The following is a 19,780-nucleotide window of genomic DNA, read 5'->3' as shown; positions in this document are numbered from 1 at the left end:
AAGAAACCGCAGCCTGCCTTGCACTGACTGGTAGCAAAAAAGGAAAGGGAATAAGCTAAACGGACCTTCCAGTTCAGTGTCTGCTTTGCAGACTGGCATGTAGATGTCTATCCTGTTTATGTATCTATTGCCTTGTTAGCTGCATAGAATCCTGGCTTTTTTCCCCCTCCAATATATTAATAAATGCCCTATGAGAGGGACTTCTTCCCCACCCAGAACATTTACATGGTGCCTAAATAAATGAAGTTCAAATTCATGCCCAAGAAGCTCAGATACCTACTGTAACCTAAATTCTTACACCTAGAGCTCGGACAGCACTGAAAATGGAAAAGTACATCACTCCAACCAGACATATACATGTTCACACAAGTCCTAATTTGGTCTGTCTCAATGTTAATGCTGCCGCCAGTAACAAAAGTTTAAATAACCTTTTCTGCAGTTCAAAACCAGGAAAGGATTCTGGTTTTCACATCTCTAGGATGTCATCTCACATCTCACAGGATCATCTGGATCCTTCCTATTTTTCCTTATTTTTCATTCAAATCAATAATTGGAAAAATACACATTTTTGAAACAATGAGACTTGAAAATGGACCTCCACAACATCAAGAAGAGCTTCTTATGAAGTTATTTAACTTATTAATTATTGGTTGGTTATAAAGGGTAATTTAATGGTGTGGGAAGTCAGCATTACTAGAATAGTAAATTCAGTTTAATGTTAAAATACCAAAAGCCAGCACAAACATCGAAGATCTGTTGAACAGATGCATTTCGAACAGCACAAATCTAGTTGTAGTTAAAAAAACAAACAGAAATACAGATGCTGGGAACAAGTCATTTAGGGGAATTTTAAAAAGCTAGCTTCACTTCATACACATTTCTCAAATGAGAGCAGTAGAGACAGAGAAAGAGAGAAAATATGGCTAATGAGAACAGCCTTTCCATGTTTTCCGGGAAGCAGCCCTGCTTAACATTTCTGTTCTGTGAATTCAAGACAGTCGGCAGTGGCAAATTTGTTCTTAATATTCAAGCTTTCAAGCCTTGCAAGCTAGTTGGCCAATGGCCCTTTCTATTCCAATGTTTGTTGGTGCCTTATTTACACACACATTACATTCGGAGAGCCTTTTGAATATAATTTCATGTGGATTAAGGGAAGAACATTTGCTTCTGCTAATCAGGACATCTGGTTATTTTTGTAACTCACAGACATCTGCATTAGGCAGTTCGACTTCCCCATTCCTCATAACAAGGTTAGAGCTTAAGAAGCCTCAAGGACCTCTAGTTGAATTTTATTACTTGCATTTTCTCACAGCTGGGTCTGTTTCAGAATTTTCTTTCCTAAATAGCACAAATTGATCAGCACCTTCACAGGTATACATATGCTTTTATAGCTAGCACTTTCTGTGCATGATTTTATAGAGTACATCTTGTACTCCAAGATTTTATAGTACTTCAAAGCTATCTACATCTTTTTAAGGAACAGAAAGCACACATTCCAGAAAAAGCATGGATGAAAACATCCAATTAACCTTATGATACACATAATATGGGTATACTTCCAAATATTCAACTAGACCACTTATGTAAGACTGGTGTCAGGACTTGTTCTGAGTCTTATTATCTCTGTGCTTTGGCTTGTCTCTTCCTAGGGATTTACCCTTGCATATCTGCTCCCCACATTGAACAAAACAGTATTCTTCCATTTTTATTCTTCAGGACAACATTAACAATTCCTCCAATCTTTTAAATTCATGCTCAAATTCCTCTTTAAACAGTTTCAGCTGGGGTTAAATTTCTCTACCAGATTGCAGAATTGTGCCACACATACTTCAGGAAGAGGGATTTTGCATGCAACAGAAGCCTTTTAGAGAAACAATCAAGGTTTGGCTTTCACTTCTTTGTTGCTTTCATTTTGTTACATTCTTTCCACAAAAATTCATTTTCAACACTCATCCCAGGGTGTTAAAGTACTAAACTTTGAAATCATATACTCTCATTCTCAGTTCACAGGATTCCTCCCTCCCCTGCCCGTGAGTTGTAGGCTTTTATCAGTGCTTTTGTATGCTGGAATAAGATGTCTTCTTGATTTCTTTCCCCTACATGTAAGGTAGGGGAAAGGACAAAGTCAGCTTTTACAGGCTTGGAATATAAGCCAACATTCAAAATAGATGTCAAAAACGTATTTCTAGTACTAACAAGAGTTAGCAAGAGCCAACGGATCCAGTGAGAGTTTTTTAAAACTTTTTATTTATTAAAATTCTCTAGATACAGTTTAACTTTCTTTGTACAATATTTATTGCAGCTTCACCTGCATAGGAGCTGCAAGTGCTTCCAGAAACGGGTTGTAAAAGTGTCTAGTTTTGCTGTAGATTTCATGTTCTTCTTCAAGCATTATTTTCTAACTTTTTATAACTACTTCCCTCAAAGAACCAATGCCATCTCACTGGTCTGACTTTAAAACCCCTTCCCTTCTCCTCCCTGGTCATCACCTACATTTAGTATTAAAATTTGCTTTTTTCAAAACCTCTCATTCTGAGCTTTCCTGTCAAGCAGACAAAAAAAAGACCTCCACTTCTCATCACATCCCTTCCTTAGAGCCTGTGGTGTTCTCACTCCCAAACACCTAAATCAACCAAACCGTGCTCATCTCACTGTCCATTTTATGTTTTTCTTGCTGGTTTTCCCTTCCTATTTTTCACTGCAGGAAAGGGAAAAATGAGATACAAAACAAAGGTATGAAGCAGAAGTTGTCTCTCCAAAGTAAAAATTACAGCGTGGGAGAACCAACCCTAAATTCTGTATCCCACACCATGTTAACTTTTTAGGCACATTTTCTCCACAAAGCAGTGAATGAAAGCAGATCACTTGTTTAAAAAAATGGCTACTCATCAATCTCCTCAAAGTGTTACACTGATGTGAATTCACATTATATTGTGTATGCCGCTGTACGTGGAGGCACCCAGATTTTTATGTCTTAGCCAATGTGAGCCAGGTGACCTTGCAGCCCAAACTACTTGGTTTTCAATATGGAACAGGTTCAAAGTACCTACAGAGTCACCACGGAGCAGTTTGGGTGATACAGCTCCACCTGCCCAACGTGCCTCACAGTAGTAATTAGCCCATAGAGGCAGACTTTGGTGCTTTTTCCAGCTTCCAAAGCTCCATTTATTACAGGAAGAATCATTCACCACTGGACTATGAAGCAGATTTAGTTAACTTTCAATACAGGGTGTGTTTACTTCCATACAGTGCTGTTGAAAAATCTCATTGTTGATACAAACAAACAAACAAACAAAAACAAACAAACAAAAAGGTGGTAGTCTAAACATGCCCCAATCCTCAATCACATCAAGCAAAAAAATTTTATAATTTTATAATAAAAGAACAGAAAGTTAACAGATTAGGCACTACACATTATAACATGCTAGCAAGCATCGTAGCCTTTTAACAGCTGCCACCCAAGAAACAAACCCCTGGGTCCTCCTGATTTGGCTAGACCAAATTTAAATGTGGTAACAAAAGAGCCCCTCATGCAACATTTAAATTTCACTGCTCACTGTTAGGTTCTACTATTATAAAATAATTCCAAATCTGAAACACCATTTTTTTGAACTAGAGCAAAGAGTTACAAAATATTCTCATAAATTTCACTGTGCTGGGTAAGGAAGAAGAGTTGGACTTGTATGGAGACCATCAAATGGGGTGGGTAGTCAAGCAATCAAAGAAAGAAAGATTAAGATGTACACAGATTCTTGCCTTCAGATACCTTGGGGCTAGCAAACATTTTGTTCCTATAGGACATTATACAGCTCTAGATCACTGCCTATTGAGATCCAGTAGTTGCAGCTTTTTTTGCTACAACATGAATGGCTTATTAAACCTACAGCATATCTGTTTTAGTTAACTTCTTGGTGGAAAGGGGCCAGGAAAACAAAATGTACTTAAATGCTGAATTTTTTTTTCCAGGCTGAATGCCTTTCATCCAGTAAGACATTCAAAGCAGTGACCCAGCAAATGGATTGAAAAAGCAATCTTCCGTCTCAGTGCCACATTATCATTCCTATTCAGTATTCTCGGTGAGATATCTCAATCAGCTGGATGTGTGTGTAAGTGACAGCGCAGCCCATTGCTGGGTTAATTAAACATTTGACTTTAACACCCTCCCCGTCATTAAGCAAATAAAAACAGATAATTCAAACTGCACTTCATCCACGGGGTACACAACATACATGTCAAAATTAAGAGAGTCCAAGGCCCTCGGGGAGTTCTACTCGGGGAGGTAATCAGTTTAAATCTTATCTGGTTTATCAATTATTCTATTGATTAAAGCAGGGTGATTATACAAAACTCCCTCTTGCCACATGGGATACATGTCAGCAGAGCAGGACAACACAGGGAGGCTCAAAAACGATTTAAAGAAAATACAGACAGATGAATAACAGTCTATTAGTACATGCTAGCAACCCAGAGGTGGAAAGCCTGATACTTTTTTTTAAGCAAGTGAATAAAGTCCTTCCAAATTAGAGTGCCAATGCTGTTACTTCATCTGTTTTATAATAAGATCTGTATGTTGAAAAAGCAACATTTTTTTAAGCAGAAGATTTTTTGCCAGTATTTGAAAGATGTTTTATTGATACAGTCCTGGAACATAAAGATACCAAACATAAGAAATTCCGGACTTTTAAAAGACATTATACGTATCCATCAGTGATCCTAAAAAAGTGTATGGAAAGGGCATTCTCAGTATTTGCACTATCCCACACACATACCTGGCATAGCCACGAGTAGAATGTTGTATTGTAAAGATTTAAGTGTGACAGATTTTCTCAGACATAAAAAGAATAAGCTTTGGAGTTCTGGTTTGTTTTTTTTTTTCTTTTGCAACCCTCCAAAGTGAGACGTTAGCAGCTGAGGGAGCTGCCACTGCCACATTTTCCTCATTTTCAACAAGCCTTCACAGAAAATCCCACCACAGCAGTCCTTATTCCACTTGTGTCTTGCATACAGCCACACTATACAAAGCAATTCCAGTTACTTCTCATTTTTGCTTTCAGGTGAAGAAAAAAACCTCTTTCGCTTCTGAGGTCTGTTTGTGTCCTGAGTTTATGATCACGGTCCCACCTCCACTATCTTCCAGTAACATTTTGTTTCAAGTTTTATCACATCCTGAACTGGATACTAAACCAGACTGTAACAAGACTTTGCACTACACATACAAAACAGAGACCTTTTAAAAACAAAACACTGCAGTCTAGTGCAAAACAACAACTGAAATTCATTTCCAGAAGTTCCCTCAAAGCACTACCTAGCAGCAGAAGAAAGGCCAGCTTTAAAACAGGGAATTTTTTTCCCTCCATAGCATCTCCTACAATCTCTCTCACAATGGGCATACTGGTAGCACAAACTACTTATTCGTCATCTCACCACATCTCAGCTTTTAACCAGGACAGAGGGTATGAACCACAGCAGTCAAAATGTCGGTGAGCCAGAGAGCCTCCAACGCCTCACCAGCCAGTGCTGCTGGAGTTGCAGTCACAGGAATTTTAAGAAACAAGGACAGCTAAAAAGCAGGCCTGAGGTGTGTTCTTGTCCTTCACCTTCAGAAGAGGATTATATGCTGCTCCACATTGGCACTATGTGTGCATTCATCTATACTTCAGCCTCTTCTTTGCAGACCTCTTTTCTTCTTTGGAAGCAAACTAGAAGGCTGCATTAGCATGCTGTATTTTGCTCTCACCACTAGAAATACTGAGGGTGCTATTTGTAATTGTATTCTTTTAAGAGGTTTGTTCTCTGCAGCTGTTTTCTGCTTGCAGTGTATTTTGTGTAATCAGCACATCATCATAAATACATTGGCTGTTCCCCTGAGGGAAGCTGTCACTGTTTAATTTACAGAACAACCTGGCCAATGTGAATTCTAACACTACAGCACTATGGCAAGAAGTTACCACACTCAGAAAAACAGGTTTCTATGAATTTTTATATCAAGAGCTGGTCCCAGGACAATTTAGGTTCTAGAAATAGATTGATTTTAAAAGCACTTTATACACTGGATGGAATGGATTCTTTCCCACTTACAGCTTCTTAAGGCAGCACCAAATTCACTCCCATATTATTTCAAAGGTGACAACCCCAATCCCCCCAACACAACCATCCTCATTTCTGACTTCTACCAAAAGAAGGCACTGTATGGAGGTGTGTTATCCTACACACCAATTTTTTTGTGTGTGTGGGGGTTTTTTTAAATGAAAAACCACCACGACATCAGTGTGTTAGTTTGTCTTCATTTGCACAAGGGAACGTACTCTGTTGCAAGGTCAAATGTTATTACTACATCAGAGGGTTGCTGCACAGTTTATTACTCTGAAGACGTGATAGAGGAGCAAGGTATATTCCTGAAAGAGTAAAAAGGTATGCAGCTTTATGGGCTGGATGAAGAGTTGCTTCCTTTGTTTTGAGAGAATAAATGACAAAGATTTTTGTAGAAGATAAGCAAGAGGCAATGGCTGATCTTGTTATATACAGCCACAATTTAGAAAATTTTCACAATGGTACCAAATTATAGTGGCAATCATTTAAAAACTAGCTGTGAACCCTAAATAAATACCTGGGCATGATCAACAAATTACTTGGATACTTCAGTCACAGAGGCTACTACATGGACTCTACCTGATTACTTAGAAAAGTAGCCAAGAAGGCTTACAACCTGATATTTTTTTGTACTCATATACACACAAAGACACACACACACACATATATATAAATAAATGAAATGCTAAAGAGAAATAACTATAAATGTAAATAAAACCAAAACCAATTTAATGCATAAAGTTCTTTGGAGAATTCTCCTCCAAAAACAACAAAAACTGTTTCATACATTTAACAAAGATCTGCTTTTCATTCTCAGGGGCAGCTGGTTGTTAAACAAATTTCAATGTAACTGAAAATTCCCAAGTTCCATGTGTAGCAGCAATTTTGCTAATTCTTGGGAGTAATTAGAAGCCCTGTTTAACATCACCAGACACAGGGCAAGTATACAACCATAATAAAAAAGAATCATGCACATCACAGAGTATTGGTTATGTATTTTGACAAGGACAGTTTAATTTTACTTAGTTTGCAGAGCATTTTAGCAAATTATTTTCATCTATTTCAAAAGTAACAAAATATAAGGAACAACCATTAAAGTAAAACAAATACCATCTTGTCTCTGATATGTTTTATGAGAATGATCTAGCAAATACAGACAAAACTGAGTGAAAATGGCTGAAATTTTATGGAAAACTGAGTCATCTGCTTATCCATAGAAGAAAGAATACAGGAAAGAAAATATCTGACTATTTTTATGCACCATGTAAGCAGCAGCCAACAGAAAGCAGAATAAACAAGAAGAAACCCACCCGACAGAGTGTAGCAAAGTAGCTATGAATTTTATGATTTAGCAAGTGCATTTCTACTGGGAGTGTTTGGGTTCATCCCCTTCAAATTTTCATGTGGCCACATGAATACCCAGTTTCAACGAATAAATAGTTCATTTTTGTTCTTCCTATTCACATGTACCTTTCAAATTATTCACAACTACCTCTGCATATTTCCAAACAGTGACTGAATTCTGACTAACACTGGCTTAAATCTAAATTATGGGTGAGAAAGTACTTCACGACTTCTCCAAAATTTGTGGTGAAATTCCACTATTTACATTTCTAAGTGAAAATTATTGCTTAATGTGCTATTAGCTCTTTGCCAGTTGTGCAGAAACAGGTACAACTCGACCTTGTGCCGCTGGCTCCCCTTGAAGCACCCACTGCCCCGTGGTGCCCTTAAATCCAAAGTGGTAACCGAGCCGAGCAGTTCACAGGGACTAGGCTGGACCGCGTGTAACTGGTGCCCCTCAGTGCCTCCCTGCTCCACAGAAGGCGAGGGAGACGCAGCCCGTGGCGCAGCACGGGGAAGTCGCTAACACGCTATTTCTCTATCCGGCCGCGGGCCCCCCGGGGCTGCAGTTCCGGGCGCGGCCGGGCGGGGGCAGCACAGTCCGCGCCATGGCCGGGCCCCCGCCCCGCGCCGCGCACGCGCGGCCGCGGGAGCGCGCACACGCACGGCCCCCATTCTAATTCAATTAGCGCAGCCTGCAACTCCAGAAAAGAGTAATTCAATTAGTGCATTGTGGAGCTCCGCAATACCTCCAAGCAGATGTTCGCAATCCTGAGGAACCGGAGCTAGCTTTAAAGATACCTGTACGCCGCCAACGTGGCGCTGCATATGCCGTTTGTCACTACGGCTTTACACACCTTCCTGACTCCTAACGAGGGAGGAAGGAAAACTCGGTTGAGTTTTGTTTCATTTTTTAAATTGATCAGCCAAGCTGATGCCGGTGTGCTGGAGACCTTGTCCTCACCTTACTGCCTTACATAGTAACCAGAACATCACTGCCAAGGCTGAAGAGGGGAGGCCTTATAGCTACGATGCAGTTTAAATTAATCACCGTGCTGGGCACGCAGGGGTGGTATTTCTCAGTGACAGATACTGCCACACTTTTCTTAATATTCAGACTGAAGAACTAATGAGAGCACATGCAACTTCTTACAATTGATATGGGTGCAGAATAAATGCATATTTTTAATTACTAAAAGTAATTACTAAATGCAAACAGAAATTAGTGATGTACAACCAAAAAAACCCTAAAATCATCCTCACTGATCCACGAAGAAAGATTTGAGTACCCTTCATTTCTTTGTCACCTGAAAGGAGGAAAATGTCTTCTCACCGCTGCTACCCAAGAGCTAAGATCTGGCAGCACACCCCAGCAGCTCTCTGAGTTCAGTGGGCTCCTCAGCATCACCCAGGTTATGCCACCAGCCAGACAAGACCATTAGATTTAAAGAGGAATAAATCCTAAATATGTTTAAGCTGTTCTGTAGTCACTGGGCACTTTTTATTTAAAGAAATCTCCAGCCAGGCTAACCCTGGTCTTGCTACAGTGAAGCTTCCAAAACTCTGACCTACTGATGGCAGCTGGAGTCAAAAGCAAAAATTATGTAATTTGGCTTCATTTCTTCTCCTTCTTGTATCACCTCTCAGGCCTTTATAATTGCTCCTGCCCAGTGGTAAAATGAGGAAAAACAGGAGAAACTACTGCTGCTGAACACCTTCAACAAGAAACTTTGCTTAAAAAACCAGGTGTCACATTGTGGCAGTTCAATATTTCATAGCCAATACAAGGAATGTGCAACAGCACTGCAACTTTAAATCTTTGCCTCCTGTGTCAGTCTCTCTCCTCTCATTGTAATGCCAAAGGGAACAGCAATCAGAGTGGAGATGTTCAACGTGATAGAGGTCAGGACACCAGTGGATCAACGTACCAGAAACACGACCTTGTTTATTTTTTTCCCCAGTATTATTGTTTACAGGGTGCTTTGCTCATGTACCTTGTGGTTCTTAGCTAAAAGATGAAATTACAGCCCAGGATGAAGCGCTCAGGCACACATCCAATTTGTGTTTCCATCTCAGAAAACAAAAAGCTTCTGAGGCCCTCGGGCTGCCATTCAAACTTGGAGAGGCTGACATTTTTAACAGCATGAACCAGAGACTGGCAGAGGGAATGATCTAATGCATTTCTGACTTGTCAATCAAAGATCTCACCTCTGCTGTCTTGTAAACAGTTGGGGGCCACCTAACTACATTCACAACCAGGGGAGAGCCTGCCGCCAGCCGGGGGGTGCTGGAGCCACACGCTCTGGCTATTAGTCACCAAAATTATGATTCCGCTTTAGAGGTGCACTGTAAACAGCCCAGGGGCAGGTTTCACACAGCCGCTGGGAGAGTGTGAGGGGGGAATACAAAGCAGGCTTGGCCAAGGGCAGTCACATCTCCACGCTGATGGAGGCTATTGACTGGACACTCTGTATCTCTCCCAATTAGAGACCCAGCTACGTGCACCAGCAAACACTGGCTTCAAAGCCAAACAATCTCCTCCAAATGTATTCCTCACAAACACATTTCTGAGCATGCAGTTTGCCCACCCCGAGACTTTAGCTTTAACCTCCTGTATAACCAGAAATAATGTACTGCTGCTCACATTTACACAGCAATAAAATGTCAACTTCTAAGGCAAAAATGGACGAACAAGCTGAAGGAAATTTACAGATACAATTGTTTATAACAATTCACTGATGATGTTTCTTTAACAGATATTTCACTTCCTAATACAAAAAATATAAATATTAGGAGAAAATAATGTTAAAATAATTTTAAAAATAAGTTAATGTCTTCATCACTCCCATACGCTACATACCTTTTACATCATTTGTATTCTCACCTTTCTCCAAAAGTGATCTCAGTCCAAAGAGATCATGTCCATGCTGCACAACTTCAAAGTGTGCTCCCTTTTACTTCAATTTGCCAAGCACAGCACACCCATGCTTTCCTCAGCCAGGACAGAGCTTTTAGCCAAGACTGAGGGAAGTCACACACACACTCACTTCTGCAAAACCAAGCAGAAGGTTGGCCCGTTCATCTGACTAACCCTGATGTGCAGGTCTTTAAGATCTTCAGGTAAAATTTCTGGCATTCCAGATATGCCTCCATATACAACAAGACGCTGCTACCTCTGCCACGATAGTTAATCCTCCTCTTTGACTACTAGAGTTTCAGATCTGGCAAAATAAGGCTGACAGGACAGCTCTTTTCCACTGGTGCCTAGGCTTCAGAAGAAGGTGGTTTTAAAGGCATGACTCTTGTCCCAAAGAAGTTTACAATCAACATGGGAGCTGGTATTTGTGTTGGTTCTGAATTATGTATACAGGAAGAGCTGGACTGTTCTTTGCACTTATATATAACCTTTGGTAAGACTTTTTCGTTCTTCTTCAGATCTCCTCATTTATGCAAGAAAATACAGAAATAAATTTAAGGAAATACTGTGGCCTTCTGCAAACTTGGAAGGATTAATACAATCATTGCCTTGGCATACTTGATGAGTGTAAATGTAAATTTGAATTTTGAAAGAGCTGAGACAACATAAACAGAGCCTTGTGAGCATGCATGGAAAAATATTTTAACAGGGAAACTAATTATCTTCAAATGAAAAATGTAATGAAAACAGACACCTGTTGGCACATCTGGAAACTTCTAAGGCACAAATTTCTAGGAAAAAAGAGTATATGTTCTGCATAAATTTATTTCTGATTATTAAGAGAATATACATGCATCCTAGTTTTCAGTTGCTTTGCAGAATAAAAGTACAGTAAAATGTGGCATCCAAGACACTAAAAATGGAATGGTTGGCCTTTTTCTCTAGTTAAAATATCTTCTTTGATCCCTTCCCACACTGCCTTATAGAAGTTCATGTTCCAGTTTGCTGCCATCTTCCACCGTGATTGCTATGAAATTCCATTACACAATAGACAATCAGTTAGAAAGCCTTTTAGATAAAAGATACAAAAAAAGAACTGTTTCTAGTTCCTTATCCCCCTATTCATGGGTTTAGCCTTTCCCACTGCAGGATAATTGCCAAACAGAGCTGAGGAACCAGAAGATCCTGTTTTCACATAAGTGTCTCCAATAATAAAAACACACAAAGAAGAAAAATGAAGTTACTTGACATATTAACAGAATAATCTCTAAATTGACTACCTGCCAATGCTTCCCATGAGGAGTCAGCAAGACTTTAACCGATCTATTAAAAAAGAGCCTCTTTCCATGTTTCTGTCTGAGCATCTGAAGGTAGGCATGTAAATAACTAGACAAATTCAGCAGTGACTAAGTAGCCTTCCAGATGGCATCTTCTCTTTTGCCACAAGCAAAGAACATTGATATGCTTCTCCAGTTACTTCAAGCTTGCTATAGAAAAAAGAAAGTAACTTAATATGAGAAAATTTGCTGGGCTACAAGACAGTCTTTACTGCTTTGCTGAAGATTCAATACCAAAAAAAGCATTAAAGAATGATGAAATAATGCAACATCACAGTTTCAAGCAGGCTCAAAGCCACTCCCTTCTGCACTGGAAAATGCAGAAGCCATGCCTCAGAAGGGAGTTTTCTCCAAACCATGCAAGCTAATGGGGATCAGCCAAAGCCCATTGAAAAAAATGGACTGAAATGTGGATGACTCATTGCTGCAGAGGTTGTTGCTGGCAATTTGTTTTCTCTCTCAACTGTCAATAAAAGTGTTCCTCAACATAGCAGTCAGAGTTCAGAGAAGAGTACCAGCATACCGTTTCAGATGGCAAGTGGGATATACTTCCCAATTCCCACAATTACTAAATACATATGGAAATGTCTCTCAAAATCTGCAGAAATGCAAATGTCAAAATCCATCTACTATCCCAAGAAGGCAGAACACGATGAACGGTTGTGCAGCTGACTCACTTGACCCCAAATATCAATGCACTGCATTAGCAAAAAAGTCATTGTTCATATCTATCATTAGCAAGAATATCTTCAGCTAGAAGAAGTTAATTTTCCTTCCCCTTTGTGATATATGCTTAGTCTGAATAACCAAAACTAACTGAAGTAGAAAGAAAGAAGTCCCAATTTGAGTTTATAAATTACATTCCATATACTGCTAAGGTTCTCTAAAACCTGAGCTTAAAGAGATCTGAGATTTATTCAAAAGCCAAAAGCCCAAATATTAGGCCCATCCGATTTAGTCAAATTATGCAAATCAGGATTAGAAGTAGGAGTCTAAACTCCTTCTGTTGCCTCCAGAGTCCTCTTAGACTAATAAAAAGTCGCCTTCCCCCTCACCCCTGGAAAGCTCTGCTAAAAGCCTGCTTCAGCAAAGGAGGCCTGGCAGGACACCTTCCAGAGTCCCTCAGTGCTACTGCTGGGTCAGCAAAAAGAGTTGCAGCAAAATGACGCAAGACACTTAAGCCTCCCCTGAGACTGAGAGGATTATTTCCACAGTACTATCCTAGCCCTGTGAGCAAGAAGTCAAATTCAGAATAATCTTTGCATGCTTTCCTTTAGAGGTATATAATTAACTTTCCCTAAAACAACTGAAAATTTCAGAAAGATTTTAGCTTATTCGTTAGACCTGGTTTTGTGAGATGCCGGTGAATAAAACTCTCTGCCACAGGTTAGGTCAGCAGTAGTATAATCCAGCAGCATAAACCTTCAAGTAAAAGTTCATGCAACCATGAGCTCCAGTAAACTTGTTCTCCACAGAGAAATCCCTCAGTCACTGCAGTACACAAAATATCTCAGAGTATCCAGTGTGAATGTAACATCTCTGCTGCCCAGTCTCTGCTGTTCATGTTCACGTCACCAAAAATGCTTACAATGATCTTGAGAGCCTTGTCTCAAGGTTTCTAGATGATCACCCAATACCTGTCTCATTCTCTACCCACAGGACAATGTCTGCACTTTTAAGACTGACTAGTCACCCAAACGGTCTGAACAAACTCATTTGGCAGGAAGCTGTCTCATGACAGAGAAAAGCCTGAATTTAACAAATTCAGAGACCAAAGGAAAAAAAACCCAGTGGTTTCCTTTATTTGCCTTTTGATGGACAGCTTACTTGTACAATAATTTTCTGTAGTCAAAATGTCCAGACGACTGCTAACAAAGACAAAGTAAACAATTGCTGGCGTCAATTATCACTATAGCAATGAACCCACCCCCTCAGTCTCCTCTAAGTGGCACACAAAACATTTAGATAGGAGGGGAATCACTGCATGAATAGCCAGATTGGAGACTGTGTGATGGACACTGTTTGCCAGATATAATTAAGTGATATTTTTTGACACAATTGAAAGCCAATGGAAAAAATGATGGTATCAAGCCAATTTAGGTAAAATAATTAAATTATATCAAGGTAAATGGAAACGCCCCAGCACTGAGCTGCCCTGAATCTACACAAGAGGGTTTAAATACCAAAGATCTGAATGACATAGGAGAGGCACTGAGTATGAACCAGAATAAATGGAAATAAAGCAAGCAAGTAAAGGAGGAGATGCACACTTACACAGATGGAGAGAAAAGGAGTGGGGAAAGACAGAAAGTACCTGGAAAGCTGGGAGTGCGCCAGTCCCTGGGTTATACAGGCATCGCAGCGAGGGCATGCTGTCCGCCAGGCTGGAGCAGCCCAGCCACAGAGATCTGGGCATAGAGCACTGCAGAGAAAGGACAACTATGAGATGGGACTGTATGAGACAGGATGGCACAGATTACAGGAACTTTTAAGGCATAGCCAAATGGCATCAACGCAACTGCACCTGGCCTTAAAGACTGAGACCTCTTTAGGAGAACACAAACTGCTGATGCGTCTTTTCCTTGGGAGAAGCTTTACAGATGTCATAGCAGCAAGAAAAAAGCACTACAGATCAAGAAACTAATTTTTGATCAATTTTCTACACTAATGTGTCGAGTTTTTCCAGTAATAAAAAGTTTCTCTCCAATTAATCGGACCTTTTGTCCATGCACGGTAATGTGCCAGGCACAATACAAGGCAAGAAATTTTGCAAGGAAAGCAGAAAAGGAAACAACAACTTTAGGTGTAATACTTGCAAGGAAAGAAAAGGTTTAGGGTTTGTCTCTAAAGGGGACAAAAGAAAAAACCTGCAATCCAAAGAGAACAGGAAGTTGGTGATGCTTCATAGGAGTTTCATGTTTCTGCTTGCCTTGTTGTTTGTTAAATAAAATACAACTGTTACAATAAATTGATTCAGTTCCTACAAACACAAGTACAGAAAAGGAGCCAAAGCAGCCAATCAAGAAAAATACTAGCCATGTTGATAGTTAAAGCCATTACCCCTTGAAATAGAGAGCTGCTTATTCATTTTACACCACTACTATTAAATTTAGGGATGCATTATGATAGCAATTGCTTTTACCAGCCACGGAGTTTTTGATGCCATAAGCACTACTGCATTTGTCTAATTACTGGCAAGGCAGGAAAAAACAAGTGTATTTTAAATTGGCAGATAGCCATGAAAACTGAAGGATGTGATAGATTAGCTGCTAGAGATTTTACACCCTCATACTCTTCTTTTTTGCAATCCTCTCCCCTCCACCCTTTTTATTTATTTTTTTTTTTTTGAAACGGGGGGGATGGGAGGAAATCTGAGCAGAAAGGGCAGCTGGAATGGGTATGAAATGACAGCTGCCTTCTGAGCCACCGTTTCGTGCTGCTCTTAAGAGGGCTAGACAACCTTGCACAATCTTGCACTAAACGACTATGTAAGAGCAACACAACCCATCTCGGCATGAGCAGAAAGGTGATCACCAACATCCATAATCTGGTCCTGTGCAGACAGACACAGCGAGATTAACCCTGTCTGTCACCACATTCTTTGCTGTATTTTGTTGCAATTTACACTGCTGTTCCAGAAATAGTATTAAAAGCCTGCTGGGGAACATAACCCACAGAAATGTACTTACTAGAAGTTTATGATACCTTAAAATAAATTCCTCACCTTATTTTAATTTTTAAAAATCAAAAAAAAACCTCTTCACTTTAAAAAGATACTGAAACTCTAAAATTTGAGTGCTTCATAGTATTACATATCAAATAAATTTGTACATAATGCCCCCCTGAAGCCTAAAAAATTACAGCCATAGTATTATAACAAGCTACAAAAATGAGCCATACTTCCTTGTCTGCTATCTTAACTTCCCAAACACTCCCACATAAAAAACCCTCCCAAATTCCAGCAATCTTTTCTTTGCAATGTAATATGTATCACTGCAGCTTGAAAGCTGTTGTGATTTTTTTTTTAATATTTATATATGAAATGGACATCTATGGTTAAGCAGTTCACCATTTTAATAATACATTTACTCAAATCAAACTTGTTTATTACTCTCCAAGAACATCACAGTAACAAGGGAGATCCATTACATGGTGCCTCTGATGAGCAAATTCACTAGGTAAGCATCAGCTGGTTACCATTACCCATCCTAGGATTCACAGCATAATGGGGTGGGGTTTTTATTGTTTTGGTTTTGTTTGTGGTTTTGTGGGGGTTTTTTTGGGGTTTTTTTTGTTTGTTTTGTTGTTTTGTTTTTTGCACAAAGACTTATCCAAGACTTGCAGAAATCATTTATTCCATATTCTCAGGCTTTCCCATCCCTTGAGCTGGCTCAAGTTTTTGTGCAGTGACAACAAACTCAAAGAACTGATTGCCACTAAAACTGACAAGAAAAAAAAAGTTACTTTAAATATTTGACAGAAGCATGTAAAGGTACAGAGGCAGGAAAAATGAGGAGCATACCGTCAGCAGAGGGGCAGGTTTATGTTGACTCAAAGTTTATGTGAGATTATGGCTCAAGTCAGTCACTACAAGCTGCAAGTAGGGCACTCCATTGTGCCAGGGCACTTATAAAGCAATGAAATGTCTTCCTCTAAAATTGTCACAATAACAAAGGAAAACACTGAAGGGCTATTCTGCAGAGCTCTGTGTACCTACAGAGGATATCATTACTCACCTATGCATTCTTGATGCTTAGTAATATTCTAGAATTAGGAAGTATGGAGTAAAAAATTACCAACACCTTAGATGACTTCTGAATCTGCTCCAGTATATAACAAAATTTAAAACAGTCATGCAGTTCTGTCATCTATCTTAAAAAAATAAGTGTGAAGGTGCACATAGTGTGGAAGAAAATGTCCTTCCTGTACTTGCCTTTTACCTATTGAAGGAAGCAGACACTAAATTACTGTTGGTGACTGAAAAAGACTTATTCACAAGCCTGAACAAAAGGCCCCAGGTGCTTCAATAGAAACAGCTTGTGTGTAAATCAGATGAGTGACCCAACAGAACAACTTCATTTAGAGCCTGATCTCTGAAAAATCTCAACAGCCTCTATCCCCATCCACTGAGCAAGCCACGTGTCAAACACTCACTTTTGTACTGTCAGCTCCACAAACAAGGGACTGGCCTCAATGTTCATGACTTGAAAGCTGACTGACAAAATCCTCTCCTGAACTCAAGTCAATCTACATCGACTCTTCAAAACAAAGATACAGAGGCACAGCGCTTGGGCTATAGCCAAATGGGAATGCTGATATTGCCTGCTAAGTACTGGGCCAGGATGCAGTAGCCTCTCTACTTTCCTAACTCTCAGTTGCATTAATACTTCGGATGTCTGCACGACTTTCAGACCCAGAGACGCAAAGCTTTTTATTTAGAAAAGCTAAGCATCTTTAATACACATTGAGTGGCATAAAATAGGGAATTATTTGACCAAAAAAAAATTTCTTTTTCCAATTGATTTTAAAGTCCCATTTCCTGAACTCTGAAACGTATTTTCCCACAAAATAAACACAGGGAGTACACTTTCAAGCAAGACCAGCATCCTCCTTCTGACAGAGGCTGGTACCAGCTGCTCCTCTGGTGATTAAAATGGGCTTTCCTTATTTTGAATTAAAATAGGCTAGAAGTATTGACAGCCACTGGCTGAGCTGAGTGGGCAGTAACCATGAGCTGAAGGGAAGACTTATTTTAACCTATTCAATTATTCTTGTAACTATAGTGCAGGAACATTTTTTTACTACATCAGATGTTCTGCCTCTAATAGCCTACCCTCTCTTCCAATTATCTGATGTTCTAAAGACAAATCTCAACATATGCTCAATGGCTAAATTTTTGCCAGTGATAAAAATTGGTTATTTACTTTATTTGCTATTGCATTACAAGATTATATATTACCATTTCAGACTGGGCTTTTTTTATCAAATTTGTTCTCTTCTAGTCCTTCAGCAAATACAATATACTAGGGGTAACTAACACAGTTTTAGTAAATTGTGTTACAGGTCAGAAATATATCACCTTGTCCTGTAAAACTAAGTGGTTCTACATGGGCAAAAATCACAAGTTCTTGGTCTACTACAATTCACAATTATAGTGCACAGGTAGGAAAACAAACTCCTGTATTGAGCTCACTACAAAACAAGAATGACCAAAAGAAAATCAAACAACTATTTAAGGATATTTTCATTATAATCACTTCTGAGAAATTAATGAGATGATAGTACAAGAATGACTGTGACGTGTTTTAACATAATAAAGTATAATAACGCACTATCCCTCTCTGAACCCTGCACTCAAATTTATGGCAACCTGTGCACCTAAAACACCTTTGATTTAAAGACAACCTACTACATTTTTGCACATCTTCACAAGTTAGAGACAAACCCAAGAAGCAAACCAATTTTTTTCCCAAGGGCTGGTATTTGGCCTACTGTATAAAGTACTCATATCAGTTGCTAACCACATCTATTCCAATCCTTTCCTAGTTCAGAATTATTTTTCCCTTTTAGTTCAGTGCCCAGTGCCTTATGCAGCTGAACTATAAAGATAAACCAATAACAATTTCTACTTCTTTTGGGAGATGGGAATTTAGATCCTGTTCACGCAATATTTTCATTAAGGAGCAGAAAGAGAATGTGACACGTTGACAAGAGCTGAAGAGTTTAAAAACTGAGACAAATGGGACTTTTTCTACTTGGTCCAGCTGATCATAAGCCAGGGAACTGGATAAAGCTGTGCAAAGAAAAACAGCAACACAAGTTCTAACTGTTACAAAAACAAGCACAAGAGGCGAAAAGAGGTGCTAAAAATCCTACCACACACTGGAGCAGATAAAGCATAAGGGATGCTCTGAAGAGTATTAAAACTATATAAACCAGACCTGAGCTTGAGACAAGTAGACAGGTCTTTCCTCACCTCTTTTTTTCATCACTTTAGAAAGTGAATATAGGATGGCTGGCAAATACATTCTCCCTGAAAGTCTCTTTCACACTATTGTTTTATGCATGCTCTATAAAATCTAATTCACAGGACATGTGACTTAGGAATTTTGATCCTTTATCAAACATGCTCAGATCTTACTGGGATTCCTCATATTCAAAATTATTTTTATCATATATAACAAGAAAAATGGGAGAACAAACCCCAATATCCTTCAACCTTAGTTCTTCTTATCCTTTTTTTGGCCACATACTTTACTAAGCCAATGCCAAATATATAACACACATCACTTTCACATTGTGTCCAGTGTAAACTATTCCTGTCACCACAGAATGGAATACATTGCATAAAACCTATCAGATAAAGCAGCTGCCACTTCCATTACAAATGTTGGTCTCACAAAACTTGACAATTTCAGAAAACTACTTCTGGCTAAAAAGTGATTTTGGTTCATTTCTTTGGTCTACTTTTCACCCTTTTAACCTCTCACATATACATGAATATTAAAAGGTATCTCCTATTTTTCCCTCTACTGTTCTGAGAGGCATTGTCTGATTAAATATATATGATACAAGTATAAAAAAACTTAATTCCCAGTGTATCTTGTATACTTTCACAATTAAAAAACATGCCACACAAATTTCATTTTTATCTTTGGTAGCTCTTGATCAAACAGGATTCTTATCTGAGAAAAAGCATATAATACAACTTAAAAAAACCTTCAAAAATTGAATGAGGATATTATTTTATTATTATTTATTTTAGTAGTTTTTGTGGGGCTTCATTTTTTTCTTTTCCCCCCTATCCCAACACTGGATACAAGGCATACTAAATACGTAATTACATGAGAGAGCCACACAGCTTTCAAAGGAGCCATTCAAGTGAATTGTGTAAATAATATGCCTTTACAAAGCCTAACATATGAATATAGATTTACCAGTTATGGAGCAGTTATATACCTGAGAGACAAGAATACCCATTTAAAAAAAAATCCTGCCCAATTATGAACTTACCAAAGAGACTAAAATGGCTCAGAGCAAATTAATACTTTTATAACTTTTGGAGAAAGTTTTTTGCCTGCTTTCATTTGAA

General features: G+C 39.0%; 1 protein-coding gene across 5 annotated transcripts in view; it reads right to left on the bottom strand.

The window, feature by feature from the left end:
* BTRC (beta-transducin repeat containing E3 ubiquitin protein ligase) overlaps positions 1 to 19,780 on the bottom strand; it is a 121,957-nt gene that overhangs the window by 80,104 nt on the left and 22,073 nt on the right. For 3 of the 5 annotated variants that reach the window (XM_050336094.1, XM_050336086.1, XM_050336110.1), the window contains one exon: positions 14,003 to 14,110. The exons of the other annotated variants lie outside the window; for them this stretch is intronic. In XM_050336094.1, the coding sequence (XP_050192051.1) occupies positions 14,003 to 14,110 (108 nt within the window). The remainder of the gene's footprint in view (positions 1 to 14,002; positions 14,111 to 19,780) is intronic. 5 annotated transcript variants of the gene reach the window in all.

The sequence above is a fragment of the Myiozetetes cayanensis genome, unplaced genomic scaffold (genome assembly GCF_022539395.1).
Source record: "Myiozetetes cayanensis isolate MyiCay16 unplaced genomic scaffold, myiCay2020 scf10, whole genome shotgun sequence".
Taxonomy (NCBI): Eukaryota; Metazoa; Chordata; class Aves; order Passeriformes; family Tyrannidae; genus Myiozetetes; species Myiozetetes cayanensis.
Note: the sequence above shows the minus strand (reverse complement) of the source record. Positions and strands in the feature narration are given on the sequence as shown.